General features: G+C 45.8%; 1 protein-coding gene across 1 annotated transcript in view; it reads left to right on the forward strand.

Moving 5' to 3' along the window:
- Nucleotides 1-24,538, forward strand: part of LOC124557027 (sodium channel protein Nach-like) — a 220,649-nt gene extending 196,111 nt beyond the window's left edge. Inside the window, exon 10 of the mRNA XM_047130894.1 lies at nt 23,817-24,538. Within this exon, the coding sequence (XP_046986850.1) occupies nt 23,817-24,061 (245 nt within the window). The 3' untranslated portion in view covers nt 24,062-24,538. The remainder of the gene's footprint in view (nt 1-23,816) is intronic.
- The last annotated feature ends 817 nt before the right edge of the window (nt 24,539-25,355 follow it).

Below are 25,355 nucleotides of genomic sequence, written 5' to 3' on the forward strand. Positions count from 1 at the left end.
GCAAGGCCTCCGATTCAGATTGTATACCAGTTGAGTTCCTTTCAGAGAATGCCGATAGTAGCTCCGTACTTGTCAATCATAAGCAGTAGCTCGTTCGTTGAGAGATGCATACCTAAAATCTGGAAAGCTGCACAGGTCACGCCAATACCAAAGAAAAGAAATACCAGTAATCCACTGAACTGCAGACCCATATCACTAACTTCGATTTACAATAGCGTTTTGGAACTGAAACATATAGCGTGTTCAGACATGATGAATTACTTCGAAGAAAACGATTTATTGAGAAATAGGTAACACGGATTTAGAAAATGTTGTTCTTGTGAAACACAACTATCTCTATATTTTCACGAAGTAATAAGTGCTTCTGACAGGGAACCTCAAACTGATTACACATTTTTAGACTACCAGAAGGCTTTCGACACCGTTCCTCATAAGCGACTTCTAATCAAATTGGGTGCCTAATTGAGTGTCGTCTCAGTTGAGCTACTGGATTCATGATTTCCTGGCATCAAGGCCACAGTTGAAAGTAACTGGCGGAAAGTCATCAAGTAAAATGGGAGTAACATCTAGCATTGACCAAGGAAGTGTTATAGGTCCTCTGTTCTTTCTAATCTATAAAAACGATTGGGAGACTATCTGAACAGCCCTCTTGGATTGTTTGCAGATAATGTTATATTTATCGTCTTGTAAAGTAATCAGGTGATCAAAATCAATTTCAAAATCAGTTAATCAAAATGTCAGCATGGTACAGAAAGTGGCAATTTATTCTAAGTAATGGAAAGTATGAAGAGTGCTAAAAGGAATCCATTAAATTTCGGTTACACAATAAATCACATAAATTTAAAGCCTGTGAATGCGGATCAGTATTTAGGGATTACGATTACAAACAACTTAAGTTGGAACTGTCACATAGGTAACGTTGTGGGGACAACGAACCAAAGACTGCGATATATTGGCAGAACACTTAGAAAATGCAACAGATGTACTGAAGAGGCTGCTTACACTGCGCTTGCCTGACCTCTTCTGAAGCACTGCTGCGCTCTATAGGATCTACATTAGATAGGACTGACGGAAGACACCGACAAAGACTCACAGAAGGGCTCCTCGTTTTGTATTATCGCGAAATAGTGGAGAGGGTGTCACGGATACGATATGCCGATTGGGGTGTCAATCATTAAATGAAGGGTGTTTTTCGTTGCGACAGGATCTTCTCACGAAATTTCAATCACCAACTTTCTCCTACCGGTGTAGGGAGAAATGACCAACATAAAATAAGAGGAATTAGAAATAGCAAGGAAAGATTTAAGTGTTCGTTTTTCCCGCACGCTGTTCGAGAATGGACTGGTAGAGAAATAGGTTGAAATAGTTTCGATGAACCCTCTGCCAGGCACTTGATTGTGAAGAGTAACCATATAGATGCAGATGTAGAGAGTTCTTGTCGAGCGTTTTCAGTTTTCAAATACTGTCAATAATTTACGAAATAATGAAAACGCAATATTTTTTGCCCCTGGAACCCGTTAGATAGACAGCCTGCAAGTCGGATTATATGGTTATCCCCGGGATTAGCCGTTTATTAATTTAGATAAATGAGGGCAGGTTTTCAACAGCAAGTCCAGCCGTTGAGTTTTTGGGAAGAAAGATCGACATAAAGTCTCATTGCGCATATTCACGTGATCTATCCGCCGACGATTTCATTTTTCTCGTTTACGTCACTGAAAACGTCTGTGGGCTGCGATTTTCATCACCTCATGTAGCTGTTGTCGCTTTCCAGAAAAAGTTTTGAGATATCATCATCACTACGGTGAAAATGTTTCCAGAATTTGTTCGAACACAAGCAAAAGCGTAGAAATTTTAAAGGCGATTTTTTTTTATTTTCAGTGACAGTAAACCGATCTGCAGAAAAAAACTTTATTTTCTTCGTTAGCAAAAACGTAAAAGGAGGTCTTTGGTCCACTGGAAGCCACGTACTGCAGGAAGTGGGCAGAAGAAAGGACGCTGAATGGGCTGCTGAATAGCAGTTGGGCAGCTACGTTGTATTATCTATCGTTTGCATCGGAAAAGGCAGAATCAAATTCCGCCAGCAGTGGAGTTAGTCATAATCGCCCACGCTGCCGCCTCCCCCCCCCCCCACCCCCATATGCATGTGGGGAGGTCAGTGCTCGCTTTTTACTGTCAGAGCAGGGTGCGTGACAGTTGCTTCGAAGTCGAATGCGCGGTATTTACATTCTATCAGCGGGAGCCGCGATTGTTCCGGAGCACGCATTTGTGTGCGCCAGCTACAAGTAGTCTGACCGAAAATGATAACCGGAAATCCAATAAAATATTTAAAGGTCGCATGAGAGCTAATGTTCTCCGGTGGCTGTGATATCGTGATTTGCGTGGCGTGTAAAGCGTACTTTTATCTCGCTGTGCTCATTGACCTGACCTCGGTGGATCGCTCTGTACTTTTTGCAGACACACCAAAGATAAGAGCATCGAGAGGATAGCGTTTTTTATGTCGAATGTTTTCTTTGTTTAAAGTTCAACCGAACGCCTGATGTATTCTCATTTCTCATGTCATGACCTATTTACTAGTTGGTAACTTTTATCGTGCTCTTCTGAAAAGTGCTGACTGCGATTTTGTATTTTGGAGACTTACATTCGAAGTTTCTTTCCTCTGAAACGAGAGGCAACGGCGTTGACCCTACATCACTTCACGATGTTAACAACGCTATCATATTTTTCTTTATTCTTGAGTCACAGCCATCAAACATCGATTAAAAGAAGTCATGGCTCAAGTGACTGTTTGAATAATATGTTTATTCGCCATTGTCGACTAGTTTGAACTTAACGGCAACGGTGAAAGCGGAACCCTGACAATTGGCAGCGCTGTTGCCAGCTTTCAACTATGAATAACAAAAGGATGTTGGCTAGACGCCGGGGCGAAATTTTCACAGAAAACAATAGTCGTCAATAGAGCTGCGGCAACACGGAGGCATTGCCATGTAGACGCGCACAAAATCGAGTTACGTGACTGGTTTCGGCAGACGCGCGAAGCAGCCGCCAAGCCAACTTAAACTGTCAGGTCTCTTCCTAATATATCGTTGGGCACATATGAGTACATTGACGCGTCTGCTCACACAAGATTACTAAAATTTTGTTCTAAGTAGAAACCGAAATTAATCACTGCAAAGAAAACTGTTAAAATTAACTGGAGCAGGCTACCATTGTTGATGACGGATGCATTTTTGTTAGCGGCCCAATTGAGTTCTAAAAAAATGCTGTGAAATTTAGAAAAGATTACATCTTTTAATACCATCACCAATTTTGCGGGGCTGGTATCTGTTATTTACGGGCGAAATGGAATCGTAGCTTGCAGACTGTGGCCAGATCATTTAAAGTTCCGCGCTTGCATTCAAGTTTTCAAAACGCTTCGTGATGATCGGCAGTTAATCTCGGGGACCATGTAGGAAGTTGCAAATGAATAAATGGCAGAATACTAACTGTAACCTGCCATTGTGTCTATACGCCACGATCTGTTAAGCTCCTATTGGTCGTTGGCTGTAACAATAAAACATTTCACGTATCTTATATCTATTAGGAAAACTGTTAAAAGTTAAAAGGTAGATTGCACGCAAATGCAGATTCGTTAAGCCGCAGGGTAGCGATGATAAGTACGCTAGGAAAGACAGTTGACGAGTGGCAGCGGGCAAGATAAGGAATAAAGAGCACCAGGCATTTAAGTTGCAGCCACATTTCGTTACGCACAAGGCTTTGTTGTGTACAAAGACGAGGTGTGGACCAGCCGTAGTGGTTTCAGAGGGTTTCCGGAAAGAAGTTTTGCAGCAGGCTCACAACCATATGTTGTCAAGTCATGGAATGCAATGTGCGATGGGCAGACGTAGCAAAGCAGTTTAGGTGGAGGAACAGGAAGCGTGACGTGGAGCAGTATGTTAAGGACTGTGTGCCGGGCGCGCAGAGGGCTGACATTACACACCTGAAAATAACGTTACAATCGTTACTAGAGACGTCCAGTCCATTTTCTGTGTTAAGGTTGGATATCCTCGGGTCATTTGATAAAGCACCTAAAGGACATAGGTACATTCTGAGGATCATCGATCATTTTTGTCGATTTTTGGCAATGGTACCGATGCAGGACCAACGGAAGGAGTTAGTAGACTACTGGACATTAAAGTCTCGGGTACCTGAGATCATAATTAAGGACCAGGGCACTAATTTTGTCTCGGATTTAATGAAACAACTACGCCGCATGTTGTGTATATGGAAGTGGCGGACAAGTCTGTTTCGTCCTCAGAACAATGGGAGAACCGAACGCGTGCACAAGACAGTTGCGAAAGTGTTGATCTATTACGTAGGTTCCAGGCACGACGACTAGGACGCCTACTTACCTTATATACAGTTTGCCTATAATTCGAAGGTTCATATTGCAACGGGCTTAGCGCTATTTCAGGTGGTGTACAGCAGGAAGATGCCATCCACTTTGACGTTTTGATACCTAGATTTGGACCGGATGGTGAATCTGTGAGGAAGTTTGTCAGAAGAATTAGAGTAGTTTGGAGGAATGTACAAAAGGCAAACACGAAGGCATAAAACGCCAGGAGCAACCGAACAGACGCATGGGCAAATTTCCGCAATACCGCGTGAGCAGTGGGTAATGGTCACTAGTCCCTATACGTCAAAGGAGAAAACGAAGAAAGTTTTTAAAAAATACCACGGACTACACCAGGTCGTGGAAATGACCCCACTGGTCAATGTGAAGACACAGTTGCCCACAAAAACGTCGGTAATAGACGTCAGCCGCATAAAACCTGTTAAAGGAATGGTAGAGGTTATATCACAGTTATCTGCAACTACCCAGAAGGTGAAAGTTACAGAGGGTAAAAAAAGGAACCTGCAATTGATGAGCATCTTACGCTGCATGGTGTGTCGTATAGGTTAAGGTCGAGTGGGTAAGTTGCATAATTGTAATTTGTTGCTTTTTTTGGTATAGGATATAAGAGAGTATGTATTTTTATTTCCATAGGGATATTTGTTGTTTTCTTAGGAAGTTGTTAGTTTTCATGTCGTTATTACTGATATTGTTTTTTTTGTGGATTGTGCGTTCTCGAAAGGAGGAGGGAGGTGATAGAGTAATTTTGTTCTACAGGTTGCGAATACGTAAGGACATCCAGGGGAACGAGGATGGGTCTGCTGTTGCTGAACGTCTCCAAGGGCGAGGCAAGGCAGATAACAGTTGTTCAGCCTCTAGAATCGAGTGTGATGTTCTCGAGATAACCGGATGTGTGGCTTATTAGTCATAAATTGACACTAAAACGACAGTGGAGATCTGCGAGGAGGTTAGGTTGGCTCAAATGACTCTGAGCACTATGGGACTTAATATCTGATGTCATCAGTCCCCTAGAACTTAGAACTACTTAAACCTAACTAACCTAAGCACATCACACACATCCATGCCCGAGGCAGGATTCGAACCTGCGACCGTAGCGGTCGCGCGTTCCAGACTGAAGCGCGTAGAACCGCTCGGCCACTCTGGCCGGCGGAGGAGGTTAGGAATCAGGTGAGTAGGTTAGTGGATGCCTTTTACGAATTGTATAAGTAGGCACAGGGGAATATATTATTTAGGGAGATAAAGGGTGAGTACTAGGAGTTTCAGTTCACTTACAGTAAATTAACGGCGCAGCTATCACAGTTGATAGATGTAGTTCCTTAGGCTAGGAGTCGTCGGAAGAGGAACAGGCTAAATCCTGGAGGAAAATTTTTAAAGACAATATTCGGAATAAGATGCGAAGAGGAAGTGCAGGAGCTAAATAGCACAGTTGTTGGCAGGTTCTGTGAAGGAGTGGCATATAGCGCAGTTGCCGAACTTAAAACAAGGGGTGTTGAATAACGCGAGACTGCTACAAGAATTAGCAGCAGATCTAACCTGATGTGCTAGCCAAACTAAGAAGATGCTGAATAGAGTTTTGGTGAAAATTCAGAAACAACTGAGTGCGTTGGACAACGAACTGAATGTAGCGAGGTTGCTGAGTGGACAAGCGGACCAACTTGGAGATCTTCTTTTTCTTTCGTTGTTGCCTTTGTCTCGCATGTTGCGCAGGATCGGCATGGTTAAGTTAGATTTATTTTAGGGGGTGGCTGGATGCCTATCCTTGCCGCCACATCCTGGCACGGAATTAGTGTACCCTGCCGCCACACCCTGGGACGGAATTAGTGTACCCCAACTGTCTGCCTCTAGTGTAAACCATGAAATAGTTTCATATACCTGCGAGACGTGTAACTGAGGCGGGACGTGGGGACGAGCTCGGTATTTACATAGGGGGATGTGGAAAACAGCCTAAAAGCCACATCCAGACTGGCTAGCACACCGGCCCTCGTCGTTAATCCGCCGGGCTGATCCGATCCGGGGCCGGCGTGTCTACCCGAGTCCAGGAAGCAGCGCTCTCTGCTAACCTGGCGCGGCCCAACTTGGAGATCCTAGGACTGAAATGGCGATATTATAGGAGGCCCTGTTTTATACGGTGAACGGGCGTCTTAGTCCCGTATTGGTTACACTGAGGGAATTCATGGAAGGATTGCGGCTGGCGAAAAAGCAGTTCCTAGTGCAGCATATAGGCAAAGTGTCCGAAGAGGATCTGGCACTGTTTTTCCATTTAGTTTGGACGGAGATGGAAACAGATGGAGCCGGGGTGGATATAGCGACTGGTGTACCTGCTGCGCGGAGAAACTCGGAGTTTCACTGTTACAGCATTCACCCATATCCAGTGAAATGGGGACTATTGGGCGGGTGCAGGTGAGAACACGGGAAATACTGCTGGTGTCAAAGGACAGGCAGGCTCACTTGTCAATGTCACGGGGAGAGTTGGAATGGTGCGTACAAAGTTCTGGATGGGCTAGTACATACTGGTATGTGGAGATGTGAAGCGGGCTTGTTTCCGGGGAAAGTAAATGGGACGATTTGTGTGAAGAAGCTTCTGCCGTCACAAACGTACTTTCAGAGGATGGGTCCACATTGATTATACTCTGTATTAACGCCAGAAACTGTATGGTTGAATTGCTACGATGTAGGTAGACCGATAGGTTTGAAGAAACTCGAGTTTCGGAAAAGTGGAATGATCATTAACTGCCCGACTTGTGAGGTATTCAGAACGGATTTTCGTCTTCGAGGGCTACGCTTACAGGCTCAACCGTTATGATGTTGACGCGGAATATGTTGCATTGTCCAGAAGGCTCACCGAGGCTACTACCCGTGCAAAATTAAATGTATTTAAACGACTCACCCAAACCATAGCTTTTGCAGTCCTTGGGCTGATTAATAGAGTCCCGTCAGAGGTGGGGGGAATTTCGATGGAACAAATGTAGCAGCATGTACACCATTTCCGGGAAGAACAAAAGCACGAAGTATTAGTGGTGATCGTATCGGCCACCAGCTGTGGCATGTCTCTAGCAGGATTTTGTGTACTATATTTCTGGGTAAGACGCAAGAGGGCACAGGCTGTGGATTTGTCCACAAACCAATTACCAGTAGAATGGTTGACCGGTACTGGTGGGGGAAGCTATTAGTTTTAAGGTCTTAATTCGTGTATAACGATATGAAAGGGGCACATGGAAGTGTGTGCGGAAATCCTGTATGGTGAATTCGGAAGATTGTTCTCAATATGTAAATGGTTAGAGTTAAGGCAGTTGATAGGGAACATGATGTTAAAGATTCGGGACGAAACTTCTTGGAAGGGAGAAGGTATGCTGCGCCACGAATAAATACAGGCGCGGATTTGGGTATTCCTGCAAATTTCGCGCAGGGCTCGAGGGAAGGTAGTACTTAAGGGACCAGTTATCACATCGGTTGGCAAGCGAGGGCAATGTTGATACTTAGCAATCATTTCTGTGCGGCACGTTCCTGATACGGCTCGCAGGCGAGAAGACACGGCCTGGCGGGCAATGTATACAACTGTGAAGAACAATACGCTGCAGTTACAAATGCCCCTAGTGACGTGTGTGTCGGGGCCAAAGCGGGGTGAGGTAAGCTGACGTTATAATTATGAAAGAGCACTCCACTTGTCCCCTCCAGAGGAACTACGCCAGCGATCTAGGGAATGAATGTATAAATAAGCGAGTCCGGAGGTTCACAGGGGGCCAGTCGTGTCACCATTCTGTCCGCGTCTCGAAGTATAGAGAATGACGACTGCTTAAGTCGCAGGCCAACCACAACGATCTTCTGGTGGGATATTTGCAGCCAACCGGCCCGTTGCAACTACCACCAACCTTCTCTGCACTGTAGCGCCATAATTGTGACGGGGTGGGACCAGGGCGCGAAAGGGTGCAGAACTGTCTATGGTCACTGACTGAGCTGCCCTAGGCGGATGGCCGGAGCTGCTACGGCTCAGTAAAACGACGACGTTCGGCTGTTTCCCTTCGGCGCTCTACGTGGGGTCCAAGAGTTGCTCTTTAGGAAGAAGCCAGCTGTGCCCGGGCTACTGACGCAGCCAACATACACGGCAGACAGTTAGCCGTGGAATGAGTTGGAGAGCTAAGTCTACAAGGCTGGGCGGCCAGACGTCGACGCAGCAGATTCTTTCATTGGCAATGGCGCTGAGCCATGCGTGCACACCATGCGGCGCCGTCATCGGGATCAGCAGAAGTCCCGCTGTGTGCCATATAATAAAGGCAATGGCACACTTGCGGCTGTTTCTCTGCATGCTCCGACGTGAGTCACCCCTCTCTCCCAAACCATACCCGTCGGTCATTCTGACGAAGTCACTAGATCGGGAACACAAACTGCAGCAGGAGATGTACCAGGAACGATACTGACGTCTTACGTTCGCGCGGAAAAATTTACCATTCACAAAGTTTGAAATTGACGTCCACCGTAGTTCTTGTTATGTTGGGCCCCGTATTCTTGATTGTACAATTGCCTGCGTTGCTCGCATAACGATATTTTGGCATCATTTAGTGTGTTGTTATGATTATTTAACATTTTATTTGCATGTCGGAGGTCATACTTACGAAGTATGCGTTCCAAGCTTCGCGTTTCTCGTATTTCCTGATGGAACCATTATGCATCACATCGTTATAAGCACTGAGCACTAAGCAGCTTGCTGCAGAATGAAATTCAAGGCAGAACTCGTTTTGCAATTGCACAAGACATTCACTACATTTCTCCAAAATGGCGGAAATGCAATTTTCGTCAATACATCGATTATCATTCTAAAAATTTTTGGAACATTATTCCAAGAAAAACAGCGATCCATTGATACGAGTATTACAATTTATTTAATAAACACAGTCTTGGTCGCATTTAAGTTGTTAATTTTATTTTTAGATGACACACCAACACTGACGGACCTGTTCCACGCCCGCGATTTCTTCTGTCATCAAGGAGTGTAGGTCCCATGTTGACCTCTTTAGATGAATGAAACCGCTCATCTAAAAATAAAAATTAACAACTTAAATGCGACCCTTTGGCGCGATTCACATGCGTTGTATGAAATTAGGATAAAGGGAAAGACAGTCTTTTGATAGCATATTGGACCATTCTATTTGAACCATCATCGTGCTGCTCGGTAGTCAGTGTGCCTTAATTAAGGGTTTTGATACCACGACTGCTGCCATTGTAGCCCAACTTACTGATAAACATCTGTCGGACGCAGCCCTGTTGTACATACTTCTCTAGCTTTGAGAAGACACTGTCAGGAGCTACATATAGCGCAGCACTTCGCGACCACAAAGTGCCTACACATGACATCGAATGTAATGGTACAGGTATGCAGTGCCCAGCTGGCCTATCCAACTGTTTGCTGTTGGCAGTTGGGCTGTTACTGTTGTTGTTAACTACGATCACAAAAAAATGGTTCAAATGGCTCTGAGCACTATGGGACTCAACTGCTGTGGTCATAAGTCCCCTAGAACTTAGAACTACTTAAACCTAACCAACCTAAGGACAGCACACATCACCCAGCCACCACGAGGCAGGGAAAATCCCTGACCCCGCCGGGAATCGAACCCGGGAACCCGGGCGTGGGAAGCGAGAACGCTACCGCACGACCACGAGATGCGGGCTACGATCACAAACATGATCACTTGATGTACAATAGAACATACCTTGGGCATTGCTGTATAGTGATAACATCACGAGTGTTGCTTTCAATACAGCTGCTGCACCCTTGGTTATCAAATTCGCCAATCACACAACGGGATTGCATCGCTATCTCCTTCGTAGGAAGCGGACTGTGGTATCCACGTCTGGCACCTAACGATACAGCAACTTTCGTACAGAAAAGAGCCTCGGGTTGCCGCCCGTCAAAGGGACCTACAACTAAAACCACACCTCGTAACTCCAGCGGCAGCCGCTGCGGTATCTGTTGGCGCCACATCTGCCGGTTACAGCGCTGCTGCTGGCGGCACTAGCTCGCCTCCGCGACACAAGTACGACTTCGCAGTATTCCTCCGCCGGACGGCTATATAAGACACCACTCAGCAGCCCGCCAATCACTCTGCGAGTTTGCGACTTCTAGTTAATAATTCATGAGTTCGACATCGACGCTCAGTGAGCTCCATCAGCCATAGAATACGATATGCCAGTCGGAAGCAAGAATCGATAGTGTAGCAGATACGTACTTTTTATCTACAGTATCGCTTCCTTACTGTGACAGACGCTGTACTCAAATTGTACATTCAAGAACGGTTATCGAGTAGTCCAGTTTCTCATCAGATCACTGCGATCTTTGAGTTGCGTTTATTTAGAAGCTGTGCAGAACCTAACGTCATTGTGTATTCTCTCTGTCAGTAATAAAGTCCTATTTTTCTTGATTATCTGGGTACATTTCTTGTCTTGCAGTATGCGTCACTCACACAACGGGATACAAAAGAGTCGTTGCAAGAAGTCTCGAATGCTGTGACTACGTAAAACAAATAAGTACTTGGGAAAAGTCTTTAATCCTCGAACGCTACAAATTGCAAGACAAAATCTTCATGACATAGATTCTTGTATTTTAGGTCCTATTGACAAAACTATGGTAGAATCAGTTGTAACAAATAATAGACTGAATATGAGCAACTATCTATTTTTATTTTTTTATTTTATTTTATTTATTTATTTATTTTTTTGAAAAGAAGTTTGTCAGAATTCACCTCCGAGAACTTACAAGGTGGACGGTGGGGGGTGTGGGGGTGGGGCAGAAGATGTTATTTATAGCAAGACTGTGTTATGAGTCACCGATTACGCAGGATGTCCACATCAGAGTTAGTTTTGATTCGTGGCCTTGACTCATGAAAATGGGAAGTTGGCGACTGGAAAGTAATTAATAAAATGGCTCTGAGCACTATGGGACTCAACTGCTGTGGTCGTAAGTCCCCTAGAACTTAGAACTACTTAAACCTAACTAACCTAAGGGCATCACACACATCCATGCCCGAGGCAGGATTCGAACCTGCGACCGTAGCCGTCGTGCGGTGCCAGACTGTAGCGCCTTTAACCGCTCGGCCACTCCTGCCGGCAAGTAATTAATACTCAGAATCGTTAAGGACAGGAGATGTTGAGGATTTCAGTAAAAGAATGAGAGTGAAACTATATTAACATCCCTAGTTGTAAATTTTCGATGTAAATAACTTACCTACATTAACTTCTGTATTGTTGTAAACATGAAACTGTGAAAGGAAAACAACTGTAATTTAACGTATAAAAAACGGAAAAACTCTGTTTTCAACTTTGTTAACACCTTCTCAAAAACTCGCATTTGCACGGGTACATGTAGCGAACAGGGTTTTTCCTGTTGATAATAGAAGGGAAATAAAAATCCGCTGATGATGCTGTAAGTTCAGCAAAACATATCGGGGTAAAGGAAGAAAAATTATGTTTCGCTAGAGACAGATACCACCCAAAAACAAATGTGTGTCATCTCACTACTGTCACTGATCGTCACGTGGCCAGGTTGATGAAGGTGCTGAGTAAATGAGAGGAATTCAGCTCGCAACATATCAAATGGCAGTTGAAATACTTTCTGAAATTTGTTTCATAAAGGAGGAATACTGATATGGGTGTGAGACATTCAGAAGATTGTCAGGTGCCACGTGTCCGAGTTCACAAAGGAAATCTCGGTTAGACTGAGTAAATTACATTTGCAAAATATCGGAAGTGATCTAAAAGCGCTATTGAAACGTATTTAACACAGGAAAGATGGGAAAATCATTAACCTAAGGGATTAGCATCGAGTTACTAACAGCACTTGAGTCAACTGTTGATTGGTTAGCTGCCGTAAGACGTGCTTTGATGGTGTTGCACAATTTTCGCAGTTTTGACTGAGATAAACTGACGCTGCTATGTTCATCGTCGGCAGGCCAGTGTAGAAGTTGTCACAGAGTCATTTAATTGGAAAAAAAATCTGCAATCCGCACGATTATTTACTTGTATAAGCCACGCATTGAATTTTCCTTAGTGTCAGACCATGGGGAACCAGAAAGGTGCGATTCGAAGCTCTAAACTCTAACATTTTACTGTTCGTGTCGTTTTCTTATAATTTCAGATTGATTGTGTCAATACTCATGTGTATCGTTTTATACTGTATATTTTAGAATATTTGCTAGTGACGCGTAAACCTCGTACCTTATCGTCAATTGTAAATTTTATTTGTACATTTTAGATAGTTCGGATACTCCACCCTCGTTAAGAAGTACTCGTTCCATAATTTCATTATATACCAACGTGGGAAAAGATATATTTATAAGAATAAATTGTCATTAGGTATAAAAACCACTGACTGTCGGAACTGCCACAGTTTTCCGCTTATATAGGAATCACTGCTGTCTCTGGCCCAATCAGTGAGAGCCGAAACGACACGTGCGCGGTGATGAGTCGGGCACCTCACTGCAGTTGCGGCCCGCCGCCTGACCGAGTGACGTCAGGCGGCTCGAAGGGCCGGCGCTACGTTTGAAACTGCCGCTCCCGCCTCCCTACAAGCGTTAAGCATCCGCCGTTGCTTCCTTTCGACATCTGCTACGTCTGCCACAGATGGCCCCTGCCCGGCAGACTACACTCAAGACACCTCTGTGTACCATATAACATACATAAGCACTTGGAGGCGCAGCCTTCTCAAACAATTCTTCAAAACAAACAGAACTTGCTAGAGACTAATGCGAACCTTTTTCTGCAGAGCTCGCCTCACAGATACAGGGAAAGTTGGAGTACTCAGCCGTCCTCCGCCGGCTTTATAAGGCCAGCGCAGCAGCAGTACAGCCAGTTCCTCGCCGAGCTAGGACCAGCTCCGACGGACCTCACTGATGCTCTTGATGAATGGACGTCTACAAGTTATTTGTTTTTGTCTATATATCGTGATTGTTCGAGAAGCGTAGTTCAGTTATAATAAACGACATTATACTGAGTGTTCTACAATACTGAGTATTCTCCAACATCCAAAGCCCACTCCCGCGCACTACGAAGTGTATAGCACTGGTCTCTGTTAAAGTTGTTGCTGTTCATTCTAATCTCAGCCGCCTCTTTTGTAGCGGAACCAAATATGCTGACGCATGATCCAAGACTGTTGTGTTTTCAAATTGTATTTTGTGTCCGTTTTCCCCGCAGTTCTCAGCTATGGCCGCCTTGTCAAGCTTTCTTTGTTTAATATTTCGCTTGTGGTCGGTACAAGGCTCTGTAACTGTGCAAATTGTCTGACCTATTAGACGCTGCCGCACTCGCAAGGGATACCATAAACACCGAGCACACGAAGTGTTATGTCGTCTAACAGGGTGCAGCATTTCTTCTATCTTGGGGCAGGCCGGAACACTGGTCCATGTCCCTGCAGCACACATCCTAACTTGCTACTTACTGCCCCCGTATGGCAGGAAAGCAGCCGGCATGGTCTCTTCTGTTAATTTACAAGGCGTCCTTCTTCGGTGGCATGTGAAAGCGTTTGTAATGTCTCTCTTGCTATAACCATTCTCTCTGAACAAATGTCTCAAGTTCTGCAATTCGCACTGTAGGTGATCGTCGTCAGAAATGACTTTTGCTCTATGTACGAACATGTTCAGGACCACTGTCTTATGTACAGGGTTGCAGAAAAGAAAGAGTGTTCAAGTATCGATCAGTGTGCGTCGGTTTACTGTATACTGAATGTCCAAGCTCGCCCCCTGCCTTCCGCTCTACTAAAACATCTGTGAACAGTACCTTGCCTTCCTTCTCCATCTCCATGGCAAATTTAATGTAGGGGTGGGTCCAGTTCATGTGATGGACGAACTGTTGCAGAGTATTTTCACCGTGAAGATGTCATCAACGCCCCTTGGGAAGCAAGATGGACGTAACGCCGCAGATTTCAGAACGTGCTCCTTAAAGGTGCACTCCCTGAGATAGTGGTGATCCAATCGCTGTGTCATCCGTCATTTCATAATATTTGCCGCAGTACAGGAAATACATTGCCGTTAGAACATGTCGGAACTACTTGGAAACTGCAGGTGCATACTGTTAGGCCGAAATATTCTGTGTGTCTTGTAATGGCGCCCTTGTAAAAAGTGCACCGTCCGTCACTGGTTATTTTACTGCCTAGGTAACAGAATTCCTTAACTTTATCTACTTCGTGACCATCGATCCTGATGCTGAGTTTCTCGCTGTTATCTTTTCTACTGCTTCTCATTACCTCCGTCTTTCTTCGAATAATTCTCAATCCATACTCTGTAGTCATTAGAATGTTCATTCCGTTCAGCAGATCATGTAATTCTTCTTCACTTTCACTCAAGATAGCAATGTCATCAGCGAATCATATCATTGATATCCTTTCACCTTGAATTTTAATTCCACTCCCGAACCTTTCTTTTATTTCCATCATTGCCATCTCGCTTTACAGATTTAACAGTAGGGGCGAAAGGCTACATCCTTGTCTTACACCCTTTTTAAGACGAGCAATTCGTTCTTCGTCGTTCTCTCTTATTATTCCCTCTTGGCTGTTGTAAGTATTATATATGACCCGTCTCTCCGTATAGCTTACCCTACTTTTTTCAGAATTTCGAACATCTTGCACCATTTTACATTGTCGAACGGTTTTTCCGGGTCGACAAATCGTATGAACGTGTTTTGACTTTTCTTTAGTCTTGCTTCAATTATTAACCGCAATGTCAGAATGGCCTCTTCCGTGTCTTTACCTTTCCTAAAGCCAAACTAATCATCCAGAGCATCCTCAATTTTCTTTTCCATTCTTCTGTACCTTATTCTTGTAAGCAACTTGGATGCATGAGCTGTTAATCTCATTGTGCGTTAATTCTCGCACTAGTCAGCTCTTGCCGTCTTCGGAATTGTGTGGACGATGCTTTTCCGAAAGTCAGATGGTATGTCGCCAGACTCATACATTACACACAACAACTTGAATAGTCGTGTTGTTGCCACTTTCCTCAATGATTTTAGAAATTCTAATAGAATGTTATCCATTCCTTCTGCCTTATTTTACCTGAAGTCCTCCAAAGCTCTTTTAAATTCTAACACTGGATCCCCTATCTCTTATAAATCGACTCTTGTTTCTTTTTCCATCACATCACACAAATCTTCCCCGTCATACAGGCTTTCAATGTATTCTTTCCACATATCCGCTCTCTCCTCTGCATTTAACAGTGGAATTCCCTTTGCACTCTCAATGTTATCACCCTTGCTTCTAATGTCACTGAAGGTTGTTTTGGCTTTTCTGTATGCTGAGTCTGTCCTTCCGACAATCATTTCTTTTTCGATGCCTTCATATTTTTCCTGCAGCCATTTCGTCTTAACTTCCCTACACTTCCTATTTATTTCATTCGTCAGTGACTTGTATTTCTGTACTCCTGAGTTTCCCGGAACATTTTTGTACTTCCTCCTTTCATCCATCAATTGAAGTATTTCTTCTGTTACCCATGGTTTCTGCGCAGCTACCTTCTTTGTACCAATGTTTTCCTTCCCAATTTCTATGATGGTCCTTTTTAGAGATGTCCATTCCTCTTCCACTGTACTGCCTACTGAGCTAGTCCTTATTGCTGTATCTATAGCCTTAGAGAACTTCAACCGTATCTCGTCATTCCTTAGTACTTCCATGTGCCTCTTCTTTGCGTATTGATTCTTCCTGACTAATGTCTTAAGCTTCAGCCCACTCTTCATCACTGCTAACTTGTGCTGTGGGTCTATATCTACTCCTGGTTACACCTTACAATCCAGTATCTGATTTCGGAATCTCTGTCTGACTATGATGTTATATAACTGAAATAGTGCCGGATCACCCGACCTTTTCCAAGTATGCCTTCTCCTCTTGTGATTCTTGAAGAGTGTATTCGCTATTACTAGCTGAAACTTGTTACAGAACTCAATTAGTCTTTCTCCTCTCTCATTCCTTGTCCCAAGCCCATATGCTCCAGTAACCCTTTCTTCTACTCCTTCCCCCACAACTGCATTCCAGTATCCCATGACTATTAGATTTTCGCCCCCCTTTAGATAGTGTATTACCCTTTCAATATCCTCATACACTTTCTGTATCTCTTCATCTTCAGCTTGGGACGTCGGCATGTATACCAGATCTATCGTTGTGGGTGTTAGTTTGCTATTGGTTCTAATAAGAAAAACCCTGTCACTGAACTGTTCACAGTAACACACTCTCTGCCCTACCTTCCTATTCACAACGAATCCTACTCCCGTTATACCATTTTCTGGTGCTGTTGATATTACCCTATACTCATCTGACCAGAAATCTGTATCTCCTTTCCACTTCACTTTACTGACCCCTTACTGTATCTATATTGAGCCTTTGCATCTTCCTTTTCAGATTTTCTAGTTTCCCTACCACGTTCAAGCTTCTGACATTCCACGCCCCGACACGTGGAATGTTATTATTTCGTTGATTATTCAGTGTTTTTCTCATGGTAACCTCCCCCTTGGCAGTCCCCTCCCGGAGATCCGAATGGGGGACTATTCCGGAATCTTTTGCCAATGGAGAGATCATCATGACACTTCTTCAATTACAGGCCACGTGTCCTGTGGATACACTTTACGTGTCTTTAATGCAGTGGTTTCCATTGCCTTCTGCATCCTCATGCCGTTGATCATTGCAAATTCCGCCTTCCACCCCCCGGACAAGAGTGTGCCCTGAACCTCTGTCCGTTCCTCCACCCTCTCTGAAAACGCTGTTGGCAGAATGAGGCTGTCTTCTTATGCCGAAAGTCTTCGGCCCCCAATGCTGATTATTAATTAATATTTAAGTAGCGGCGGGATTCGAACCCTTGACTGAAGACGTTTGATTATGAATCAAAGACGCTACCCTTCGACCATGGTACAGCATGCCTAAGCGTTGAACTGTTGTGATAGCCTACTATGCGTGCAATAACAGTTCAACTGCTTCTCGAAGGAAGTTTGCGTTCGAGTTCAATCTGAAGACAACCACACAAAGTATTCTAACGATCATATATTTGATTCGCATGTTTGAGGGAACGGATAGTATTCGTGATGACAGTGTCGGCAGTGTCGGTCGTCTAAAAAGGGTGAAAACCCATGAAAACATCGAGAAGACATGCACTGTGTTTCATCCATCCCCAAGAATCGACCAGACGAGGTGCACAACAGATCAGAATCAATCGGGAGGCATTGCGACTAATTGTTGTTGAAGACCTGCATCTCTTTCCATACAAAATTAAAACCCATAAGCCCCAGGACCATGGAACAGCGGTTTTGTTTGGCCAGCACTACAGGCCACAGACTTCACGAACAGGACTTCGATGTGAACATGGTTTGCTTTAGCGACTAAGCCCACTTTTATTTGGATGGGTTTGGCAGTTGCTCATTTAGGGGACTGAGAATCCGAATCGCGATCGGGAAGTCCCTTCATCCTCAATGGGTGACTGTGAGGTGTGCAATTCAAGTCACGGAATAATCGGTGCGATTTTCCTTGATGGCACGGTGACTACAAAAGGCACTGAAGGTTTTGGAAGATAATTTTCATGCTCATTATTCAAAATGTCCCTCATTTCGACAAGTTGTGGTTCATGGAAGACGGACCTCAACCCCAGCGAAGCAGGAGAGTGTTTGATGTCGTGGAGGAACACTTTCGGGATCGTATTCTGGCTCCGCAGTACCTAGAGGGCACTGGTATGGGCCTTGACTGGTTGCATATTCACCGGATCTGTAAACATGCGATTCCTTTTTGTGGAGCTATATTAAAGATATGGTGAACAGCAATAACCCCAAAACCATTGCTGAGCTGAAAACAGCCTTTCAGGAGATTGTCGACAGCATTAATGTTTCGACAACTCATCGGGTCATGCAGAATTTCGCTATTTGTCTGCGCCACATCATCGCCAATGGTGGTAGGCGTATCTAACATGCAGTAACCTAAATTGGAATATCTGTAGTGACTTTTACATATTGAATAAAGTGTGTGCACGGTGTAGTTTGTAATTAAGTTACGTTTTTCTTTCAAATAGCTCAATAATTGTCACCCTGTAGGATGTTATATCTATCCTGCAACAAGTTAGAGCCGCTGTCTTTCACTGAAACTGAGATTTAGCCAGTGAGACCCACTTCTGCTGTTGGGAAATATGCTGTGTCCTGTGTGAAGAGGAGGCAAACACAGAAGAACAGGAGCTCTTACTCATTGGCAGTTCGCATGTATGGCGAATGATGGTACCCCTAAGAAGAATGGCAGCAAGGAGTGGGAAGGAAGAGAAGGTGCACTCAATATGTGTACCCGGGGGCCTCATTCAACATGCTGAAGAGGCTGTTCCGGCAAACACATTGTCACCTTCATCTGCACGGTTACCTAAAATACCATGTTTTTATCTCCGATACGGCTTACACTCTTGAAAATCTGCGACATTGCATTGTTGAAGCTGTGAATTCGATTACGAGGGACCAGCTGCTTCTTGTGAGGCAGGAAATGAGCCACCGTTTTGATATTTGTAACAACGGTGCTCACATTGAATGCGTAAAAATTTCAGCTTTTTCCTTCCCAGGAATTTGGAATCGTGCTTGTGTCTCTTGTAGTTTGGAAGCAATAAATGGCTGAAATCTGTTCCTTATTTTTGAATAGCCCTGTAATAATGATAATGATAACAACACTAATAATAATAATACATCACTATGTCGACCAGAACTATAATATAATGTTCAAGAAATTATACTTAATAAAAGTATGGCATTTTATAGTTAATAGATAATTTGAGAATTACTTATGTCATGCAGCTGATTTAAGAACCTTAATAACAACAAACTCTCAACATTAAGAATATTATAATATGCATGGCATATCACCGAAGCGTGCATTTACTTTATTAGTATTTCAGTAAGCACTATGATTATGAACATATAGTGTATGATAGAAGTATCCGCATTCCTCTACGTAAGGGAGAATTGACCACAAGCTGTAACTTTTCAGGCTTTCCCGGCGATATCTTGACATGTGGAATAATCGGGTCTACTGCTGGATGTTTGTGTCGCTCTGGCACAATATTTCGGCCACGTAACTCGTTGCCTTCTTCAGGTGCTACCTGAGACTGCTGTGTTGGAGGATCTTATCCAATATTTATGCCCAGAGGGCGCTGGGTGCTCTCTTTGCCGTCCGCGCCCGCCTGGCGCTGCTTGTAATGTGTTGCCTATTCCCCGGTGTTCCTTAGGACGTCCGCGCCCGATTTGGGCGCCATCTGTGGCATCTCTCTGAGGCCTGCCCTGTGTCGGGCGTTCCGTTCGCGGTCCGCGCCCGCCAGGTGCTGCTGCTGAGGTTTTTACCCCTCCCTGGTGCTCCCATGGACGTCCGCGCCTGGCTCGTCGACCATCTGTGGTTGTGGCAGTTGTCTGGGCCGGATCCGCATGTGGCGTTCCCTTCGTGGTCCGCGCCTGCTTGGCGCTGCTCCTGAGGTGTTGGCACTTCCCTGGTGCTCCGACCGACGTCCGCGCCCGCCTAGTCCACCATCTGCAGTTGTGGCAGCTTTCTGAGGCCCGTCTCGCGTCGGGGGCTCTGTTCGCGGTCCGCGCCCGCCTGGCGCTGCTTGTAAGGTGTTGTTTCTTCCCCGGTGCTCCCTCGAACGTCCGCGCCCGACTTGGTCTCCATCTGTGGCAGCTCTTTGAGGCCTGTCCTTTGTTGGGGGCTCCATTCGCGGTCCGCGCCCGCCTGGCGCTGATCCTGAGGAGTTGGCACTTCCCTGGTGCTCTCACGGTCGTCCGTACTCGGCTCGTCCATCATCTGGGGTCGTGCCGGCTGTCAGAGGTCCGTCCTGCGTCGGGAGTTGTGTTCACAGTCCGCACCCACCTGGCGCTACTCCTGCAGTGTTACTACTTCTTGAGGAGTTTGTTAGTTCATTTCGTTGAGCCCTGATAAGCTCCAGAGCCGGACTCAACGCCGAGTTGAGCTGGTAACCGCTATCTCGGTTTATTAGGTTGTCTGTGACCTTGATCTCGATGGCCTCCTTTATGACACTGTCCCAAAATCTTGGCGTCTGTGTCACAATTTTGGTGTTGTTGTAGTCCATTGAGTGGCCGAGCTCCAGACAGTGCTCCGCTATGGCAGATTTTGTTGCCTGTCCGAGTCTGGTGTGCCTCTGGTGTTCTTTGCACCTGACGTCCACCATCCTGGTTGTCTGGCCAATGTATGACTTTCCACACTGGCACGGGATGTTGTAAATGCCTGGTTTATGTAGTTCCAGGTCGTCCTTCACACTCCCTAGCATGGTCCCAATTTTGGAGGGTGGACAGCAGATACTCTTTATATCATATTTTGAAAGAATTCTGCTGATCTTTGCAGAAATAGGTCCAGCATATGGCAAGCATGCCACCTTCTTCGCCTCCTCTGGCTCCTCTTGTGTACCCTGTGGTTGACTGGTAGTACGAAGTGCCCTTTGGATGTCTGTGGAGGAGTATCCATTTCTGCTGAACACCAGGTGTAGATGTTCTATCTCTGTGGCCAGACTTTCCATATCTGACAGAGCTCGAGCCCTGTGAACTAATGTTTTCAAGACTCCATTCTTCTGTGCCGGGTGGTGGCAGCTACTGGCTTGAAGGTATGTCAGTGTGGGTGGGCTTACGATACACACTGTGCCCCAAAGTGCCATCTGCCTTCCTCTTGACCAGGACATCCAAGAATGGGAGCTGTCCATCCTTCTCTAGCTTCATAGTAAATTTTATACTTGGGTGGCGTGAATTTAGATGTTCCAAAAGGTCATCTAGCTTCTCCCTACCATGGGGCCAAATGATAAAAGTGTCATCGACATACCTAAGAAAGCACTTGGGTTGGCAAGTGGCTGATGCAAGTGCCTCCTCTTCGTACCTTTCCATCAAAAGGTTGGCTACCACTGGTGATAAAGGGCTGCCCATTGCCACTCCCTGCATTTGCTCATAAAATTGACCCCCATAAAGAAAATATGTTGAGGTCAGTACATGCTTGAACAGGTTGAGCAGGGCGCCATCGAACTTCTCTCCAACGATATTGAGTGAATCGGTGAGTGACACTCGTGTGAAGAGCGACACCACATCGAAACTGACCATGATGTCAGAGTCCACGATGTGTAGCTGCCTTAGCCGTTGTAGGAAGTCCTCCAAGTTTCGAATGTGGTGTGCACATTTGCCCACATATGGTGCCAATATCTTCTTCAGGTATTGTGCAGTGAGGTATGTCGCTGCACCAATGTTACTGACAATAGGTCGAAGAGGCACCCCCTACTTGTGGACCTTGGGGAGCCCATAGAGTCTGAGTGGTACAGGTGCTTTGGGATAAAGCTTCTTGGTGACCTGTTCAGGTAGACCTGTCTCCTTCAGCAACTTCTGGGTCTTCTTGTCCACCTTGTCAGTGAGGTCACCATCTAGTGGTTTGTAAGCAGTGTCTTCCAGAAGTTGTTGCACCTTACTATCATACTCCAACTTGTTTAAGATGACCGTGGAGTTACCCTTATCAGCTGGCAGAACTACAATGCTGTCATCCTCCCGTAGCTGCCTGAGTGCCACCCTCTCCTCACTCTAGATGTTGGATTTGTGGGGCTTCGTCCTGGTGAGTGCCCTGCAGGTCTCCCTGCGGATCTCTTCAGACACGTTGGAAGGTAGCGTGTTGACGACTTGCTCAACCGAACTGATGAAGGCTGCAACAGGTACACTTCTGGGAGTCACTACCAGGCGGGCGCGGACCGCGAATGGAGCGCCCAACAAAGGACAGGCCTCAGAGAGCTGCCACAGATGGAGACCAAGTCGGGCGCAGACGTCCGAGGGAGCACCTTACAAGCAGCGCCAGGCGGGCGCGGACCGCGAACAGAGCCCCCGACGCGAGACGGGCCTCAGAAAGCTGCCACAACTGCAGATGGTGGACTAGGCAGGCGCGGACGTCGGTCGGAGCACCAGGGAAGTGCCAACACCTCAGGAGCAGCGCCAAGCAGGCGCGGACCACGAAGGGAACGCCACATGCGGGTCCGGCCCAGACCACTGCCACAACCACAGATGGTCGACGAGCCAGGCGCGGACGTCCGTGGGAGCACCAGGGAGGGGTAAAAACCTCAGCAGCAGCACCTGGCGGGCGCGGACCGCGAACGGAACGCCCGACACAGGACAGGCCTCAGAGAGATGCCACAGATGGCGCCCAAATCGGGCGCGGACGTCCTAGGGAACACTGGGGAAGAGGCAACACATTACAAGCAGCGCCAGGCGGGCGCGGACGGCAAAGAGAGCACCCAGCGCCCTCTGGGCATAAATACTGGACAAGATCCTCCAACACAGCAGTCTCAGGTAGCACCTGAAGAAGGCAACGAGTTACGTGGCCGAAATATTGTGCCAGAGCGACACAAACATCCGGCAGTAGACCCGATTATTCCACATGACCACAAACTGTCACACGACGCGAACACGCCAATATAAAGGGAGTCGGGGAGCGCTGTGTGGTCATAGGGGAGCAGTGACGGTAGAATGGGTCGGCCAGGTAGGCTCAGTCACTTCGAATGTGGATTGGTCACTGGATATCTCCCGAGTAACAGAACCATCAGGGACATTTGAATTCTTCTAACGCTGCCCAAGCCGACTGTTGGTGATGTGAGTGTGAAATGGAAACGAGAAGGAACGACCACAGCTAAAGTAAGACGAGGCTGACCTAACACACTGACGTACACCGTCTGTGGAGATTTGCGGAGGTTGGTTGTAAAAAATAGCTCGAAAAACAACGGAAGTGATCACTCGTGAGTTCCTTAGTGCTATCAGCAGTCCAGCTAACACAGAGACTACGCGTGGGTTAAAAATAATGGGATACAATTGTCCGGCAGCTCCTCTCTGCTGAAAGTGCTAAGCAACCCTTGACGTGGCAGAAAGCATGGCGCCACTGGACAGCTGTTGATTGGAAACGAGTGATTCGATGCCGTAAATCATGTTTCCCTCGTTAGCAATCCGATGGAACGGTTTGGATTTGGCCATGAGTGGAGAATGTTACATGCCGTCATGCATAGGGGACAGGGGAGTTCGTGCCATGACATAGGGGTGTTTGTCGTTGTTAGGATGTAGTTCGCATGTTGCTCTTAAGAAAACGGTAAATGCTAAAGGATATGAATAAATTTTACGGCATTGCGCGTTAAATACAGTAGAGCAACAGTTCGGAGACGATGATTGTTTGTACCAGGGTGACTATGTTCTATGTTGTAAAGCAGCAGCTGTGAAAGAATGGTTTGTGTTCAATAACATGCCTGAAATGGACTGACCTACCTGGAGATCCGCTTTTACTAAAATACTGTTTGAGAGAGCCATTATTTACAGATACCCTGCAACCCCACACATCCTCCTCCTTCCTCCACGTCTGTATGAACGCTCATAGTTGAATATGCAAATTTGTTAGGCTTATAATTCGCCAGTTGATCATTTTATCCTTGGGTTCTCCCAGGTAACTTTGGCGGCGTGTGCGGGCTGTTCGTGGGGGCGAGCCTGGTGAGCAGCGTGGAGCTGGTGTACTTCGCGACTGTCCGCCTGGGCCAGGCGTTGATGGGCGGCCAGAGGGACGGCACAGCTGAAGTGCTGCTTCGTCAGCCGCAGCCGCGCAGCGTCTTACCAGCCGACACCGTGAGAAGGCAGCAGGTGCGCCGAAGCGGCCGTGGACGCCTCTACTGGCGCGAGTTCAAACCATCCTGACGCGTCGCTTAATTGTTACAATGCTTCCAAAACGCGCTTAGATTACCACCTAGACAACACTGTTTCACCTTCTCGCAGAAATTAGTTCTCACTAAAAGTTATACAGGGTGCACCATAGGTTTGTTATTGCTGTCCTCGGTTCGAAGACTAGTTTGATGCAACTCTCCACGCCAATCCATATTGGACAGGCCTCTTCATTTCTGCGTAACTACCACAACGCACTTTCATTTGAACTTGCTTACTGTAATCAAGCTTTGGTCTCCCGCCACAGTTTTTGCACTCCTTCGATTCTCAATTACCAAATTTACAATTAAGCGCTGCATCAAGTTGTGTCCTATTAAAGGATCCTTTCTTATACTCAAGTTGTGCCATATATCTTTTCCTCCAGTTCGATTCGGAACCTCCTCATTCGTTATTCCATGTAATTATCAATATTTTCCTGTAGCACCACATTTCAAAAGTTTCTATTCTCCTCTTGTCCGAACTATTTATTATCCACGATACACATCCCTACAGGACTACACTCCAGAGAAATACCTTCAGAAAAGATTTTCTAAGGCTTAGATTTACCTTCAATGTTAACAATTTCTCTTTCTCAGAATTGATTTTATTGCTACTGCCAGTCTGCTTTTCATATTATCCCCAACAGTGTCGTAGCGAACGTAACTGGTGCCCGGGATACGACACATTATTGACGCCCAGCGCCCACCCCTCCCCCCCTCCCCCCCGTCCTTCCTCCCATCCTCCCTTCCTCGGCTCCTGGACTACGACATTACACTTTATTGGCACCTACCGTCCAGACACAGATATAGTAATATAATATGTAGAATTTACTCTAATCATAACATATTTTCCGGAAAATCCATTTGGTGCCCCTCTGCAAGTGGCGTCAGGGGCATCATAGACGTCACTTCCCCCTCCTACTCCCATCCCCGCTACGCCACTGCTCCCCAATTCGGCAATCCTTAGCGAAGTTGCTGACCAGAAAGCAAAACTGATCATCTACTTTTATGTCTCAATTCCAAATTCTCTCAGCCTCGCCCGGTTTAATTCGATTGCACTCAATTACCCTTATTTTACTCTGGTTGCTTTTCAGCTTATAATATCTTTTCGGTACGGTTTCCATTCCGATCAGCTGCTCTTTCAAGTCCATTGCCGTCTCTGACAAATTTAAAATGTCATTAGCAAACCTCAAAGATGTTTTTCTTCTTTCTGAACTTTAATTGCCTTTCCGAACTTCTTCCTTTCCTTAACAGCTTCCTCCATATACACACTGAACAACGTCGGAGATGGG

This window comes from Schistocerca americana, chromosome 1, assembly GCF_021461395.2.
Source record: "Schistocerca americana isolate TAMUIC-IGC-003095 chromosome 1, iqSchAmer2.1, whole genome shotgun sequence".
In the NCBI taxonomy this organism is placed as follows: domain Eukaryota; kingdom Metazoa; phylum Arthropoda; class Insecta; order Orthoptera; family Acrididae; genus Schistocerca; species Schistocerca americana.